The sequence below is a fragment of the Cyprinodon variegatus genome, unplaced genomic scaffold (assembly GCF_000732505.1).
Source record: "Cyprinodon variegatus isolate N-32 unplaced genomic scaffold, C_variegatus-1.0 Scaffold260, whole genome shotgun sequence".
Lineage (NCBI taxonomy): Eukaryota > Metazoa > Chordata > Actinopteri > Cyprinodontiformes > Cyprinodontidae > Cyprinodon > Cyprinodon variegatus.
The window spans coordinates 579,396-597,899 of record NW_015150713.1 but is presented as its reverse complement, the minus strand read 5'-3'; the positions used below and the strand labels follow the sequence as shown (position 1 = coordinate 597,899).

Genomic DNA, 18,504 nt, shown 5'->3' with positions numbered 1-18,504 from the left:
CTTTAATCTCACAATTCTGACTTTTTCTTAAATTCTGACTTTAATCTCACAATTCTCACTTTAATCTCACAATTCTGACTTTTTCTTAAATTCTGACTTTAATCTCACAATTCTCACTTTAATCTCACAATTCTGACCTTTTCTTAAAATTCTCACTTTAATCTCAGAATTCTGACTATTTTCTCAGAATTCTGACTTTTTTCATATATTACACAGAAATAAAATTTAAAAATCAGTTAACTTTTAAAAAAAAATTTCAGTCACCCTAATCCTCTTCCGTAAAGATCTGTCAATGTAGATGTGAAAAATATGACGATGATGATGATGAGTTTATGGCTTCCTGAAAGTTACAGTTGCAGAGAACAAGTTGACCCTTTTTGGATATTTTGTTCTAAACTAAATTCTGTTGAACATTCCTGTTATGCTGAAAACAACCTGGTTTAAAATGGTTTAAAAACAGGACCTAAACTAATCAGAAAGTTAAATTCCCTGCACAAGTGATATTAATGTAGATTTACTTAGATAGGAAAATAAAAATTTCACAAAGTTTTTTGCATAATTGTAAAATACACCCTCAACTTTCCATTTCCATTTACATTTTCCCACATTCAGTCCAAAAACATCAATGATTCCAGCTGGATTATAAACAATGAAATAATGTTAATTAACCCGTATCAGTCACCTAAAAGGACCGATCTACATGATATTTTCTTCTTTCACAGCAGCTGGTAGTGTATTTATTTTGGAGTGGCTTTGCTTTTACCAGTTTTGAAGATTTAAACTTGTTTTTCCAAGTAACTTTCATTCAGATTAGACGGATAGTGTCTTTGAATATCTTATTTCAAGTCCTGTAGAAATGTTTTAGCTATATTTAGATCTTAACTGATTTGACCATTCAAACCTAATCCCCCAATTGTAGCTCTTGCCGTATGTTTAGAGCTGCTGACAGGTGAACCTCACCTGAGTCTGAAGTCCTGTGCAGCTTCTAACTGGTGCTCTTCCAGGATTACTGTGTAAAGTTTAGTATATATGCCAAAAATCTAATTTTTAATATCTGACTAGATCCCATGACAGCTTAGGTGGACGCTGTGTTTGCAGTTGTGCCATACTGGTTTCATTTTCAGCATCTAGAAGACTTTAAAACTTCCTTCCTGTTCTGTGTGTTGTGTCCTTTTCGATCATGATTGTGTTTGTTTACTGTATTGTTATCAATCAAACGTCTACAGTATGTGAGCTTTGAAAGCAACTGGTTTTCTTTTTTGGTGTAAGGGAGTAAATGGGACTGAATTAAAATCAATGCCATTATTTCAGATTATGAATTTATAAACGAGTGAGTTGCAACTCCTGGAGACACTAACTGATAAAAGTCTTATCTGAAGATGTTGCTGTTTGAAAATAATTTTGAAGGGTCAGCGCTAAACAGCAGCTCAGTTTCCGTCCTTTGTTCCTCAGTCCCATCAGGGATTGGTTTAGCCTGCAGGAATATCTGTTCATCCTTCCTCCTGTGCAAATACCATTAAAGCAGAGATGCAGAGGACGTACTCTTTGCCGACATTTAACTTATGCATTTATTTATGTATCTTAACAAACTGCTTTACCATTAGTGCCATGCTTCTGGTATTACTTCTTTATAGCCATCAAAGGATGCTATGTTCTGTATATGTCCCAAATATTTGCTTTTATTGAGCAAGAAAGGACATTTATTCAACATCTTGACAATAACCACAGCTTGGTGACAGATATTGTGTCCTATATATGTGTAAAGCAAAAAACAGCAAAGTACTTTTAATGTCTGATGCATTTTTTATCCAATACTTTTGCTGTGGATTTTTTTTTATTTTTTTTTTTAATTATTCATAACTCGCTACTAAAACATTTCAATCTTATTTCCCCCCCCCCAATTGAAATTCCTACTGAAATGAAGTCCATAGAACTCTGTTTAACTTGGGGCTCAACTAACAATTATTTTGCAAATCGATTAATCTTAAGATTATTTTTTTGATTAATCAATTAATATTTGGATAGCCAAAGGTTCCTTAACAAGGAATTTTTACAGAAAATAAACCAGGTGAAACTAAAGCTTTTCCACTTGAGGAGTTCTAGATAGAGCGTATAGACAGAAAAAGCATATTTTTTGTCTTAAATGCAAAATGTTTATATATTTTTTAAGAATTTTGATATAATTACTGCCTAAGTGGGTCGCTCTGTCAGTTAAAGGCATCTTTCACAGTCTCTACACTCCAGTTAATGATTAGTCGATTACTAAAGTAGTTGACGATTATTTCAATAATCGATTATTCAAAATTAACCTGATTAATTGTTTCAGCCCTAGTTTAAATGTAGGTTTTATCTAAACAAATACAACAGGAGAAGATTTTCAGCAAAGCTCTAAGCAGTTTATTTAACCAAATGAATGAATAACATTAGCAGTCTGTGATTTTAAAGCTGTATCCATCATTAATCAGTTCTGAACCCTGTGACCCCCTCCCCTGCTCCTGCTATAGACCTCTATGTGTGATGATGATGAGGCAGCAGTAGCTCCAGCTGATGAAGAACCTCCTCTGAGGTGCTTCTTTATTAAGGCTTCATGCTGAGGTTTGGCAGCACTCTGCTGATTTCTGCTCTGTGCTCTGCCAGTCGTTGCTTACTGAATCCTTCATACCCTTGATTGAATTTGTTTTGATTGAAGACTGGTTGGTTCCAAACAAGAGTTAGTATACTGGTTCTGAATTAATTTTTCTTCTCTAAACCAAACATAATTAATAATTATTATCAAACACTTGGATGCACATAAAATCAAGAAAGATGTTTAAAAACTTGAAACACAGTAATAAAGTAACCATCAGATTGTTGCATCACAAAGAACTACTTGGTTTTACTTTAAACAACTTGTTAACCAGTTTCCATGATATAGATACCCATATTTCCACTGACTGTAAACGTCTCCAAACAGCCATAACCTCTTTTCTTTAAACATAAGGAAAAACAAAGTAACAGTTTTCAACCAGCTGATCAGCAGTGACAGCAGATGGAGAAGGAGGGACAATGCTATCTCTCATAAAGGTTTTAAATGTTATTTTAGCATTTAGAAGCAGTATGTTTTGAATACATTTGTGTCCATTGATGCCTGCAACTGGCCTTTGTCTGATTTTTAACTGTGTAGCAAACAGACCAAACCCAACCTGCTAAACATGATATCAATCCTGATAATAATGTAACTGTCGGGCAAGTTCTGCTTTTGCTGACAGCTGAGGGATGATATTTCCACTTTCAGTACGCAATCATGTAACATTTAGTTGCAGGTCAAGTGTGTAATAAACCCGCGCTGCATTTTTTACGAAATGTTTGCAGCATTTATATGCTGTTTTAGAAATTGAGTTTTTTCATTCTTAAGTTCTGAACAAGTACAGTATGGACAAAAAAAGAATAGATTATAATTTTTTTTTTAGCATCTTTATAGATTTTTTAAATTCTTTATTCTAAATAGTGAGAGTCTTTAAGTTTTTTTTTACATTTATATAATGAATTCAGCTTTCTGCTCTTTTATTTTATTTATTCTAGAATTAGACAACTTTTATTGTAATTTTAAAGCATTTTGTTTTGCACAGCTGCCATAACATTTCCATTTCTTAAAGTGCAGCAGTGATCAACTGTAAACATTGTGGGAGAAAAAAACATGGTGCAAAAATGTATAGCACAATTCAGTACAAAGACAATGCAAAGTGCTTTGCATGATTAAAATATAGGAAAGTAAAACAGAATCAAAGCAAGTAGGAAAAAAAATGCAGAAACAAGAAAGAACATTACAAACAGTTGGACTAAAGAAAAGCTTTAAGGTGTCTTGGTCAAGGTCAATGACTGGCATATCTAACATGTAACAACCATACCATGCATATTGCTTTAGGTTAATAGACTATTTTAATTAGGCTATGAATGCTTCCAAAAAAAAAAAAAAGAAAATTCCACCATCCCCTTGTTTTTTTTTGTTTTTGTACAACTAGACTATTGTTGACGATCTTCTCTGGTGTTCTCACCACTCTCAGTTTCCTCCAGTCTGAGGCGCTGCAGCCTCCACACCACACAGTGAGACAGCTGGTCAGAACGCTCTCTATGGTGCTTCTGTAGAAGGTGGTGAGGATGGGTGGGGGCAGGTGGGCTCTCATCCTCCTCCTCAGGAAGTGGCTCTTTTGTGCTCTTTTGACCAGTGAGGTGGTGTTTACAGTCCAGGTGAAGTTGTCTGTGATGTGCACCCCCAGGAATTTGGTGCTGCTGAACACCTCTACAGCTGAGCTGTTTATGACCAGTGGAGCGTGGTTAGGCTGCTTCTTCCTGAAGTCGACAATGGTCTGGTGTGGTGTCGTCTGCAAACTTCACGATGTGATTGGTGGTGAACCTGGGGAGGCATTCATGTATCATCAGGAGGCTCAGGACGCAGCCCTGAGGGGATCCTGTGCTTAGAGTGATGACATCAGAGCTGTTCTGTCCCAACTGGACTGACTGAGGTCTGTTTGTGAGAAAGTCTAACAGCCAATTGCAGCGTGGTGTATTGAGGCCCAGCTGTTCCAGTTTTGCCATCAGATGCTCCGCACGTGGGCGTTTTTTTCTCCTCCAGGTGTGCCAGGCTCAGTGGTGAGCAGAGGAGATGGCGTCTTCAGTGGAACGGTTTCGTCGGTAGGTGAACTGGACCGGGTCGAATGTTAGTGTAGATGGAGATGATGTGTTCTTTGCCCAGCCTTTCGAAGCACTTCATCATGATAGGAGTCAGTGCAACAGGCCGGTAGTTATTTAGTGAGGTGACCTGAGTTTTCTTTTAGACCGGAATAATGGTGGCTGACTTAGAGCATGTTGGCCCTATGGATTGGTTCAGTGAGGTGTTAAAAATGTCTGTGAGGACACCAGCCAGCTGACCTGCACACTCCTTGAGCCCAGGTATTTTAAAGGGGCCTGGGACCTTCCTTGAAGCCATTAATATTCTAGTTTCTTAGTAATTGCCATTTCATTCCCTGTTTGGTCTCTATACCATTGAGCCGGTAATTTAGGTTAAACTGTACCTGGAGTCCTTAAACTGGGTCAAAAAAGTTTAACAATGTATTAAAACAACTGTTTTCTAAAACTGTAATTAATTTAAAGGTACAAAAAGTTTCAGAAAGTTAAATTTATGATTTAACCTAGCATAGTCCAAGAGTTATATGTTTTATTTAAATAGACCTCAGTCCGAATTTGAGGGAAAATCCTGAACATTTCAAGTCTCACTCTGAGACAGAGATTTATTGTGGTCTAATAAATGACCAGAATTACATTTTGTCTGTATTATTGACAGGTCAGTTGATGTGTAGAAATATGTCAAAACAACTTGTGTTGATATAGACTTGGTTACATACACAAAGCCGCCTTAACTTAGCTCTTAAACGGTGAGCTTTGAATTTATACTTTTCTTTTCTTTTTTTTTTTTTTTTTACCCCATTACCATTCTGGTTGCAGAGGCAGATTAAACTTGGACCCTCATCCTGCATTTTCTGGTTCCAGTTGTCTACCTCTTTTGTTATTTTTTTTTTTTTTTTTCTGACTGTAGGTTTCGCTAACAATGTCCTTATAAGTGCTTTGCTTAACTTTAACAGTAAATCATTAATTACAAACGAGCTTTAGGTTTGAGGATTTCTAGGAATTGTTAGTGATGAAGATGAGTGAGTTACCATTGGTTTAATCAAAGACAGTTCTTTACATGTGATCTGTTCCCACACTGATTCAAGAAACTAAAGATATGTTAAATAAATAAATAAATTGTGGTTTTTGAGCGTTTTTAGGTTATACATTTTCAGGACTTTTACTCCGCTGAACATATTTTATAGAGTTGTGGTTTGTTTTCACCATATTAATCAATGTTTTGTTCATTCTAAGACAAAAATTAAAAATGTTTTGACTCTAACTTTAGAAATTTGCTGCTTAGCTTTGGGTGGAACGGCAGGATTGGAGCAGAATCTTCAGAAATATGTTGTCATGTTTAAGGCTGAGTAAGGCAAACGTTGCCACACAGAGACCTTCCCCTGCCCCCATCACTCCGGCGCAGCCTGACTGACTGGTTGTGGCCCAGTGCTGATCCCTGTGCCGGTAGCTCAAGTCGGGCCTGTCTGTCAAGTCTTACAGCAGCATGTCTTTGTCATCCATGGAAATTCAGGAACTACTCCTTTTCTCTGGTAGATAAATTGTTTTGAATGACTTGAGATTTAAAAAGTGTCACTGGGTTGAGATATCAGTCTAAGAAGAATCGGATAGTTTATACCACCTGAATATAAGGTATTTTCCCATCTTCAGGAATCTAGTTCCCACCATGACTGTACATGTTCTGTTTGGCTGCATTTCTCTGCAGACAAAACAAGCCATTTCTATGTTCCCAGCGGCTCTACGGAGTCAAAGCATGTAGAGATAGAAGGTCAGATCTTAATGGATTAAAAAAACCACTTAGTAAATGGCTGGGAGGATGGACACTGTGTTTCCTATGAGCTCTCCTTGCTGCAATTGGTTTGTTCAAGTCTCCTTTTGACAGTCAGAGATAATGATTGAGGCCAAGGAAAGGAAAGATAGTTTTTATCTGAGAGAGGCCTCAGGGATTCTGGTTGTAGTTTTGTAAAAGAGAGCTTCATCCGCCATGATCTAGAACCCTAGTTTTCAGAAAAATGGCTTAAATATTAAGTGGTGTTGTCACATTTTGTGTCCATTTCATTCCTTCCATTTATACCTCCCTCTCTCCCCCTTGCCTCAGGCCAGCCGGTCAGGTTTTTTAGAGTTGCTGTCTCGTCCCTGGCTCAGAGGGCTCGTCAAACTCTGGCTTATTACCCGTTTCCTCACGTCACAGGCGGCTCAAACAGAGTCTGCTCCCTCTGCGCTGTCCCTGCTGCTCGTTGAGCACCAGCACCGGGAGGCGGGCTAATAAATCACTGTGTAGTCTTCCATCCAACCCCCCCAAACCCTTAGCCTCATCCACTTACAGCCTGTCAGATGTTGCTGAGATGCACATGGAGATACACAGTGCTGTTCACATTACTAAGACCCCTGGTAATTAATTTAAAAAAGGCTTAAAATGAATTCCTTAATGCAGGTGCATAACAATTGGACTGAATTGCAATAACCAATTAGTAGTAGTAGTAATTAGTAGTAAAAACCATTGTGGCACAATTGTTGGTAACCCCTGTTTTTATTCTGTTTAAAGCTCCATCGCTCCTCTGTATCATATCCACACGATAGTCTATGACCAGGCGACTCAGTCATGGCCTCTATGAAATGCTCTTTTCTCTTTAACTCTTTCCATACAATTTGCTATAGTTTTAATATGTGGCTCATGGTGGCCACTACATTTTGATCTTTTTGATAATTGTTTTGCTAAAGAATTGAGCTTACTTTTTCTGTTTTCTTGTCCTAAGTCATAAGCTTTCTTGATTTTTATTTTCATTCAAAAGTCCTTGTATTTGAAATGTCCTGCACTTAACCGTCTGCACAAAGGTCTGGAAAGTATTCAGCCCACAGGGTTATTGGTCTTTCTTTGTACCAAACTGAGAGTATGAGGTGCTTCTTCACATATCCTCTGTTTTAGATGAAACCCCAAGAAATATTAAATGTTCACTCCCTAGAATTCACAGTCCGGCTCTCATCTAGCTAACAGAGCCAATTGAAATAGTAAAGTCCATGTTTACGTTTGCAATGCAAGGACAAAACAGGCTTTTATCTGGTATCTGTTTTACATTGAAACACTTTTTTTCTAGCATTAATGCCATCAATCTTCAAAACTGTAATAATTCATTGGATTTAAATTAACATTGAAAAAAATGTTAAAGTTGACTAATGGTATTTTTCTTTCACACTGAAGCTTAATCATTGAGGTATAATACATTTTTAATACATTGTGTCGTTGCCTTGAGACAAAATTTTTTAACTATCTGTAGTTTTGTCTATGAAGCTTTGACGTCAGAGTTTTCCATGAATTTGCTGAGTAATGAACAGTTGTTTCCTTTTTATACACACATAACTTCTGGCTACATGTAACTTAGAGAGTCTATCTGCAGCCAGAACCTCATTGAGGGAGTTAACATTGAGCACACCACAAGCTGGATAAATACTGTTAGTGCTTTATCTTTTAGCGGTATGAAGCCTTTATCAGCATTGTCTCTAGCACACACCGTCAAAAAAAAACGTTGCCTTAGTTGTCCTTCCCTTGTAAATCAGTGTGTTTCCCTCTTGCTGCAGGGCTGCAAGCAGTTTAAGCAGTTTCCATGTAAAATTAATCAACATCCTGCCTGTAATTAGGAATCAGCAGTAGAATTAGAGAGTGTGGTTCAGGACAGAGAAAGCCTGAAAGGCCAGGCGTCAGATGAATTATTCTTTTCATCTTTTGCAGCAGGCAAACAGCAATGCTTTCGCTCTGCTAATAGGAGAACTCATGTTTGAAGTGGATCATTCTTTTGGCTTCAGTTTCAGTGTTTTTTGATATCATGACAAACTTCTATCAGACCTCATTTGCACAGCTCCCAACTCCCAATAAAAGATGATCAGGATAATTCTTAAAATTTACTGCAAAATCACAGGTTTTATTTCTTTCTCTTCCCAAGTATCAAACAAAGTAACGTGCTGAATTAGTTGATCATGCTGCAAAGAAAAATAAACGTGGATGGATTTGCATTTTCAATTCTGTTTGGAATTTGCAGATTTGATATCAGTTGTCGGTTGTCATTATGTTGTGATGAGAAGGAAAAGTTGCTGCCGGGACAGATGTGTCCGAAGCTCATTAGTGTTCCTCAGCATCAGGCTGGGCAGGATTTCAAGAAGGATCCGCCCTGTCAGCTGGAGGCATGTTGACTCACCTGGTTTTATTACCCCTCTGTGCTCTCTGAAAGTCTCTGAGGCATTTGTGCATACTTCTGTCATTAAGATTATTTTAACATTCAAACATTAAATAAAATGGTATAATTTGTACCTCCGTTTTATATTGGTAAATGGTAGTTTCTTCCCTTCCTACTTTAAATCCATTACCCAATACCAAGTAAATTATTCATTCTTAGTTTATTTCTGTTTGTCCTCAGTATTGGGAAGTATTATGATAAATGTGCACAAACATAAAAGTCTGATGTATAATTTGATTCAATTTAATATTACTCTTTAATGAACTTACATGACAGACTGTTTAAAACTGATTGTGCTTCTGATTCATCGGTCCATCCATTGTCCGTCACCCTTTAACAGTCATGTTTTTGGACTGTGGGAGGAAGCCGGAGTACCTGGAGATGACCCACGCATGCACAGAGAGAACATGAAAACTCCATGTAGAAAGACCCTGAGCCGGGAATCGAACCCATAACCTTCTTGCTGAAAGGCAGCAGTTTTTAATTTAATTCAAATTTTACATAAAAATAAGACTGCAATGTATATTATAAATGTTCCGTAAGCCAGACTCTGTTTTCCTGTTGGCTTTGATGACTTTACACACACTTGTGTTTTAATGCCTCTTGAGTGTTAATGGATCACAGTTTAAAACTAGACTCTTCATCCTTATACCTGGAAAGATTTTAAAGATTTTAACCATGTACGTTTCGCAGCACATGACCATGATATGGGCCTGGGCCCTGCTGTGTGTAGCCCATCATCTCAAACTGTCACTGTCTGATTCAGTCTGTGGATATTTCAGGGCTAGAAATGTCTGTTAAAGCAGACTTGTCTCAGCTTCTGTACTATTTTTCTCCACCTCTGGATATCCCCACATTGGCATCACAATTTCTCTCGTACGTAATAGCAAGTGTCAAGGGTTTGTGTTGATGTATTGATTTTTAAGATATAATATGGGGGAAACTTGAGGATGAGGGGAGAGAGAGACTGAAGATGCTGCTAAAGAAAAAAATAGAAAATTTGTTTGGAGAGGGAAGCAAGTCTGCGCAGATAAAGATTAATGACCTTTTTTCGTGTGAGTCTCTTGTGAATGGAGGCTGCAAAATGGACTAGAAGACAGACAAGCCTCATCACCTGTACAGATGCTGCACATCTGATGAGGATTGATTGTGTGTTTGTGTGTTACTGCCATGCACCAATCAACTGGTCTTAGATTGAAGGGGACAGTTTTCCCATGTTTTTGAAAAGTAAAAATCATTTGCAATTCCTCTGATCTGTAAATGAGAGCAGTAATTCATTAATTTTCATTCATTTTCTGTTGGATTCAAAGATTCTGCCATCAGCACTTTGTAGTTATTTTTCATATGTTATAATCTTTGGAAATAAAAGATCAGAATTGGTTAAAATATGAATCGGCTTATCAAACCCTAAAGAAATCTGTGCATCTCTGATTAACAGCAGATGAAGGTTATTTAGTAAAAACACTCTACATCCTCTATAATAAAGAGTTAGGAATACAACTCACTTTTAGATGAATATAGATAATCTGTTACCTGGTTTTATGTCTAAGACACATTCTGATTGAACTGAGTGCATTTTTCCATCTACTCTGTCAATATGCATTTATTAGAGACCTCCTTCTGTCCAGCCTTAGACGGCAGCAGGTTTATATAAAAAAAACAAAAATCAGTCATGCAGTTAAACTTTTTTCTTAATTAAAAGGGTAAAAGTAGTATTTTTAAAACTACTTAAAGTATAAAATTTATTGTAACGCAGGAAAAAATGTTAAGGACAGATGCTTTAAACCTACTGGTTACTGCTCTACCCTATTAAGGGAACATTTTTCTGTAATTCTTCCTTATACTTAATTTTCTTATTTTCATAACTAATGGTAACAGTGTCAAATTTAGCTTTGCATCATCTTAAGAAACTATGTATTTTGGTTTGTGGCGAACAACAAGTTGGTGCAGTACCGGGCCCAGCCACAGAGAAATTCACTGTCTGGATGAAAAAAATTATTTTGATAATTTTATTATTTTTTTTAAACCAACTGGCAATAACAAAAATTAAAAAAATCTAAGAAATATATTTGTAAAATGTAAGGAGTAGAAGTTAAAAGTTGTTAAAATAATTGCTCCAGTAAAGTAAAGATGGCAAAACTTTTTACATAAGTAAGGTAACAAAGTATTTGTACTTTCTTATTTGACAGCTCTGGTCATGGGGCATTAGGAATCTTTCCTGTGTTAAATTGGAAAATGTTCAATATTTCCCTGCTAAACTATGAAACTTTTATTCAATATATAATATATGTAATTATTTTGAGGTGAAAAAATGGTTTCATGGGATCATATAAGGTCCAGCACTGCTCTATAAACTAAATTGTGGGTAAATAAAGCGCAGTTTTGATTTCATACTAGATTAAGTTTTCTTATAGTCTCAGGGCATTAATCATTAATTGTTACTGACTTGTGGCCACAAAATGATTTAAAATCCGTTTAAAGTGTTGTTAAGTCTTAATGCTTGGGTAAATCTTTACATCTTGTGATTTACATTTTTAGTGATTAATATCGTAATAAGATCATTTTACCATATTACCTATCCATGCCACTGAGAATGGTGGATAGAAAAAGAGTCTAAATGCATCTTCACTATTACTTTTATCTCTGATGACTCACACCTGAAGACATGTCCTCATCCTAAAGCTTTGTGATGCCGCTAAGATCTGTTTTTAAAGTCTACGTTTGCAGTTTCGGTTCAGTCTCCAATAAAATGCTGTATAATAATAGATTTAGTTGAGCTTCCTTGCGTGTGCTAGCCGTGTTTTAAGTCTTTCATAAAAGTAGTATTATTTAAAAACATGTTTGCGTAGTAACCATACATTTTGCATACATTTTCGTAACTAATAGTTTTGGTTTTAAATTTGTTCTAAAACACTGAATGTAGTTGAGGTTGAATAAATATAATAAAAAAATACAAACGCCTTTTGGAGTTTCATACTCATTATTTGAAAAAAAAACAAACTTGGACATAATGATATTGTTAATAAGCAGATACCAGATTGGTTTTATATCTGTGTGAATTTTATGCTCTTTGAGACAAATTAGAAGTGATTTGTAAAATAATCTGTTTCTCTTAGTAATCTGAGATGTGATTGGTCCTAAATTTATTCAGCCACACAAATTATGGAGTCAGTACAAAATTTATAAAAAGGAGCAGAAGATTTTGAGACAGTATCTAGGACCAAGATGAGTGTTTATTTTTCCAATACATACTTGAACTTAAATTTAAATATGAAATATCAATGTTGCTATGACATTCTTACCCAAGTCTTAATTCAGCATTGGTTGCTAATAACTAAACTGGGCAGGTTTGCACATTAGTTAATCTGTCACTTTGAATAATATAAAATCAAGATTTTTACCAGCTGTTAAATTTGTAACAACAGTTAGACTCTAATATGTACAAGAAGACAAACAATGTATGTTTCCTTCTTATGGTGTGCATGTATTCACATTTGTCATTCACTTAATGGAGGGTCTTGGCCTGGGTGATGGAGACCCTCCCCACAGCCTGAGTGGATAATTGAATTAATGCCAACCATCTCTCTGTCCCTCCTTCCTCTGTGACTCATCTTTGTTGTTTCCTGTTTCTGGCTGAACCTCACTGCTGCTGCTCAAACATTCATTCTTTTTTTCTTTTTATTTACCATCTGAAAACAAAATAAATAGAAGTCAGTGTTATATCCGACGCATGACCTCATTCTTATGCATTTGTTGCAGTTCAGCTTTCGCAGGAGCAGTTGATTAATCTTTGCCGAGCTCATTGCTCTTTCTCCCTCAGCAGCAGTGCTTTTAGTGTTTACGGACAGAAAGCTATTTGTGGGGTCACTGTAATGATCCATGACGTAATTCATAGGTGGAACATGAGACTGAGTAATGCTGGGTAAGGAAGCGTCTGAACAAACGTGCTATGATATAAGAAAAGCATGCACACCAGTATATATTTTTTTCACATCCTTTGATATGAAACAACCTTTTGTGCAGTTTATTTGGATTTAATGCGACGTAACAACAAAGATGAATTGAATGATTTGCAAAAGGTATTAAAATGATACTAATTAAAATGGGAAAATTATGGTGTGCTTTCATGGTCAGCCCCAATAAATCATATTTTCATCTATTCAAATTCTATTCAGCTCTTACCAGTTTCCCTAATCCTGCTAAATAAAAGGATTCCCACAGCCCTATGGTGCCTCCGCCATGTTTGACTAAGGGATGTTGCGTTTGAAATAATGTGCTCTCATATTTTTCAACCAAACATGGTGTTTTAAATCTAAGCTTCAATGTTCAAGTTTGTAATCTCATTAAAGCCAGGCAAGGGGGGAATTACTCAATCTAAAATGGCACCGCCCATAACATTGAAGAATTTATGTGGATAATTTCCTCCGCCCAAATTTTAATGAGAGCCTCAGTTTTGGCATCATCCCAGGTCGCACCACACTCTTTTGATGCCATTTATTGTTAATAGGCTGAGAAGAAGTTCATGTTGTAACAAGTGAAGAGATCTGTGAAATGCAAAGCTGGATACGCCAGAAAACCAGGTAAATTAGTCAGCTGACTGTTAATAGGAGATGATGCAGTCTGCTCATGCGCTCTTTGTTACCAGAGAACTGAGCCACAACTGAACCGTGCCGAGCCCTACTGTTGAACTAGTGCTAGATTTATCGCAGTTTGATTGTGTCTGGTACAGTTCAGTTCAGTTGCGTTCTTTTTTTCTTTTTACACTCCACATTTATCGTGTTACCGTGATCTGACCTTTCAAGGCATGGTTTCAAATGAGTGCTGGAAATGGGGCATAATGTTTTATTTAAATTTTTTTTTCTTTCTTTCTTTTTTTTTGTTATTACACTGTCACAATTACAGAGCAACGAAATGAACTCTCTGCATTTAACCAATCCCTTTGGGGAGCAGAGGGCTGCCATTGTATGGCGCCCAGGGAGCAGTGTGGATTTAAGGGTCTTGCTCAGGGACCCAGAGTGTTAGTCCGTGGGCGTGGGGCTTGAATTCAGAACTTCTGGATTCTAAGCGCAATGCCCTCACCACTTGGCCACTCTCTCCTGAAAAAAAGCTTGTGGTGTGGGTCCGTCTGGCTGCCTGCACTTAACCTGTGCATAGCCTGTTCCTGCAGTCGGGTGAGGGGATGCTGAGGGGAGTGTGGCTTGGACTCAGGTAGATGGTGTGCTGTGCTTGGCCTAGGGGGGCGGACTGCCTGGGTTGCGATTGCCGGGCAGCCATTGGTATGAGAGGACCAAATGGATGCGCAGCCTGGAACGGCTGGAACAGCTCTGGCACCTGTGAGAGATTGGTCCTTAGACCTGTGTCTGCCTTTGTCTGCATCTCTGTTGAGTGTTTTTACATTTCCATATGGGTGTAAAGGTGGGACTGTATGAATGTGAATTTGTCTTTGTTTACTTGTCAGGTTGAGTGTTTGCCTCCCCTCCCACCTACTGGAACATCCTAGGCTTTTGGTCTGAGCAGGGCCTGTCTCTTATGCTCCCTGCTAATGGGAGGGGCCTGTGTCTGCTGGTGCGCTGATGAGAGCTAGGTACGGGTTGCATACTTCGGTGGGCTCTGTCTCATTCCTGGTGGCTGCCAGGCCTGACGTGAGGTGTTGTAACCCCTGAACCCCGGGTCATCTTGCCTGCCCTCCTCTGGTGGGTTTGGCTGTTCATGTTTGACCTCCTTGTGTCCATCTGGGGTGCCCAGATCACTGTTGGAAAAGTAAAATGGTAATCGCTGAATTACATTTGTGAGACATGTAAACTAAGCTCTTCAGCACATAATAAAACACGCTTTTTCAAAAAATTTAAATCTTCACTTTAGAGTTTTAGTTTTGAATGAATCTGTTGATTTCAATATGTGCTCCATAGGATGTTAACTCTGACTTTCTTTTTATCCAGGTGGAATTGCCGGTGGAATAGAGATCTGCATTACTTTCCCCACAGAGTATGTGAAAACCCAGCTACAGCTGGATGAGAAGGCCAACCCTCCGAAATACAAAGGAATAGGTATCTATGCTGTCTAATTTTCCTTTTCTGGATCTTATTTTCCAATTACCTGTCATCCTCAGGTACGTCAAGCTGTCACCGTGCTTGTTTATATGACTCAGAACAGACCAGTGCACACATGCACATTCGTTATCTGTGCATCCCATCATGCGCAAACACAGCCAAAATCTGCTGGTGTCTGCTGGAGCTCTGAGGATTGGATGTGGTGCTAATTAGCACTTGTGACAGCTGTTGCTTTCTTGCTTGGCTGTGCATTGGTTTCCGCCGAGAGGATTACTGGACTAATGTGTCTGTGCAGGAGCAGAGTCAATTTTTAAGGAAAACTTATTTCTTTAAGAAAAAACTAGGATTTAAAAGAGATTGCTCCAAGTTTCAGTCCTCCTGGCCAGTTGGTGGTGCATTGACCCTCCCCTGCTCTTGTTTCAACCTTGTGCTGTTTGCCAGCGGGTTGCCAGGTTTTGTTCAGAAGGAAAGAGGCAACCTCCATGTGGGTTCTGAACCTTTTTGCCGTTTTAGGTTAACGCCAACTCCTAAAAGTTTAACCGATGTTCACCTGGTTTTGGCTTCTTTTTTGATCTGCTTGAATCTAACAAACATAATGCAGAGAGGAAGCCGTTTCTCAGAGCTATAGCAGAGCTACAACGACCTGTCAATGCCAGAGCTCCGACTCATAAATTCAACCTATTCCTACAGACACAGAATCATTTGGGGCAATGTTGGTGACCAGAATATATTTTGGACTTGTATACCAAAAACAATTTAGTAAAATTAAAACTTTTAATCTGCACCTTTTAAAAAGCTGACCATTTTGATGAAAAATATTGTGGTGATAATCTGAGCAGTCTATATTATTATATTGTCCCATCACAGTTATTGTAACATTAAGAATTGTTGTCACATTATTAACAAACACAGTATTCATCAACCCTATTACTAAATACTGCTGAGCACACTTACAGTGTTAATTATTCACCAGAACATTGTAATAATCTAATCTAAATACAGGGCCAATAGGATGACAGGAGACAAAAATCAAAACGCAGTTCATGAACAGGTTTCTTCCTGTTAAAGGGGAGTTTTTCCTCTCTCTCTGTTGTTACTGTGTATGTGCTCGGTGTGAGAAATTGATTTAGAGTCAACTAACAAATTAACAGAAATTAACTGAATTTGAATTAAATTGACAATAAAAGAAAAGAACAGAAAATACATGCCATTATTTGTGGAAATCAGATCTGCAATGCCAGTGATGTCCGAGAGAACAACGATCTGGATCTGTGATTTCAGTGCAGAGAGGAGAGGCTTGATTTAAAAGGAGAAAAATTGCTAAAAAAAAGTTTTAAAAAAAGCACTTCCTCTCCAACAGATGATGCCCTCTCGTGTATTGTATAAGCCATGGTAACCATTTTTTTCTCTCCCAACTAATATATTCATTTTTCCTGCTTCGTTTACAGTCCAAAAATTAAAAGACTCAGAAGACTTTGCTTTTACTCCATCAAGTTGTAAACCATTAATTTAATGTCTTGCTGTAGAAACCAGATAGTTTAACCAATAGGTTAATGGTTGTGTTAATCTGTTTTTCATTCATGGTCCTATCTTTCTCTCCTACAGGTGACTGCGTGAAGCAAACGGTGCAGAGTCACGGTGTTAAAGGACTGTATCGAGGACTCAGCTCACTGCTGTATGGATCCATACCAAAATCTGCAGTCAGGTGAGTGAAGGAACTAATTAAAATGAAAATATATTGAGTAAACTAATCCTTGTTCAGGCCAGTAAGAGTTTGCCTTAGATAAGAGAGAATGTTTATATAAAATGTTTTTTTCTTATAGGAAAACATGAATGCAAGTAAGTAAAATTAAAAACATCTGAATATGCGTATAAATCTCCTCTCTCTACGTATGTATATTTTTATACAGTGAATAAATCAAAATTTACATCTATTTAATAATGTTAAAAAAACACCTTTAATTTACTTATCATGATGTTTACTGTGATAAGAGTATTTAAATCTTTTAGCTTTAACAACTTAAATACAGATTTTTGAATTGTAATAACTGCAGTTACTCAAAAAAGTAGTTGTATATTTTTTTTTATTTTATTCTGCCTTTTCATCGGACAACACTGTAGATATGAAACGTTTATAATACATAAAGTAGTCAGTACACCGAGGCGATATGTAGAGCTCCCCCTACAGGTTGGGTGTGGGATAGTTTAGATCATATCAGTGGCTTATGGCCCAGTGCGGCTTATACATGTACATTTCCAGTTTAAAAAAAAACAACTTTGTGGGTGAGGTGTGCTTTAAAGTCCGGAAAACACTTTAACCGATTTCTGTCCTCAAAGAAAACAAAAGCAGCCACCTTCGATTTGTGATGTTTGTGTGTTCGTGCTTGTACAAGACGTACAGTGTGCACACTCGTCTACAAATAAATGCCAGTACTGGCAAAAATTAGATTATACCGATAGGCTAATTTGGCAATTCTTGTGCATAATGGACAAAAATAACTGGATGAATTAGAATGAATGAATTAGAAATTCTGTTAAACCAACACAGTTTAATTCAATTCCCAGCTGACAACATCTCAGAGCTGGTGGATATTAGATACATTGACCTCCTCCAACTTCTGTTATCACCAAAGATGCTCAAAACAGTTTAGCTCTATAGTCATGATTGGCCAGTCAACTCTTATTTACTTTAGAAAAGCGGCTCTACTCATTTTTGTTGCTATTGGTTTAGCAACAGAAAATGTAGACTGCTGTACATGCTGTACGCTGACTACTTTACATTGCAACAAAGGTCATATATTATGAAAAAGATATAAAAATCTGAGGCGTGTGCTACCTTTTATAAGTAATGAAAACGCAAAGTGAACATGAATGCAAGGAAACTATGCTGGTTAAAACATAATCGCTTAAATTGTGTTAGTTTAACTGAATTTTCTAATTCACCCAGTTATTTTTGTCCATTACCCACAAGAAATGCCACAAATGCCACATTAGCCTTTCAGTATAATTTATTTTTTGCCAGTACTGGCATTTATTTGTAGACGAGTGTGCACACTGTACGTCTTGTACAAGCACGAACACACAAAAATCACAAACCGAAGGTGGCTGCTTTTGTTGTTGCTTTTTTGTTCTGTTTTTTTTTGTTTTTGCTCAGTTCCTCTCATTCTTTGCCTGTTTGTGTGTGTGTGCTATGCTGGAGGGCAGAACGATTCTGTATGATAGAGAGACAGGCCCAGTCAGGCAAAGCAAAGATGCCATTCAAACTCAGACAGGGTCTCAATAGGGCTATGGGGATTTAGACTTGGCAGTGTGTGTGTGTGTGTGCGTGCGTGTGTGTGTGTGTGTGTGTGTACTGTTTGTGCACATGTGCCTGTCAGCTTTCAGCATCATTTCCAGTGGGAGCTGGGAATGTTTTTATCAACTGGAAGAAAATCTTTTTCTAAGGAAACAATTTGCATGATTTTTTTTTTTCCATCCATCCATCCATCCATCCATCCATCCATCCATCCATCCATCCATCCATCCATCCATCCATCCATCCATCCATCCATCCATCCATCCAT

At 37.5% G+C, this 18,504-nt stretch overlaps 1 protein-coding gene across 1 annotated transcript in view; it reads left to right on the top strand.

The window, feature by feature from the left end:
• slc25a1 (solute carrier family 25 (mitochondrial carrier; citrate transporter), member 1) overlaps positions 1–18,504 on the top strand; it is a 28,223-nt gene that overhangs the window by 676 nt on the left and 9,043 nt on the right. Inside the window, exons 2-3 of the mRNA XM_015382551.1 lie at positions 14,831–14,938; positions 16,547–16,646. Coding sequence (XP_015238037.1) covers positions 14,831–14,938; positions 16,547–16,646 — 208 coding nt within the window. The remainder of the gene's footprint in view (positions 1–14,830; positions 14,939–16,546; positions 16,647–18,504) is intronic.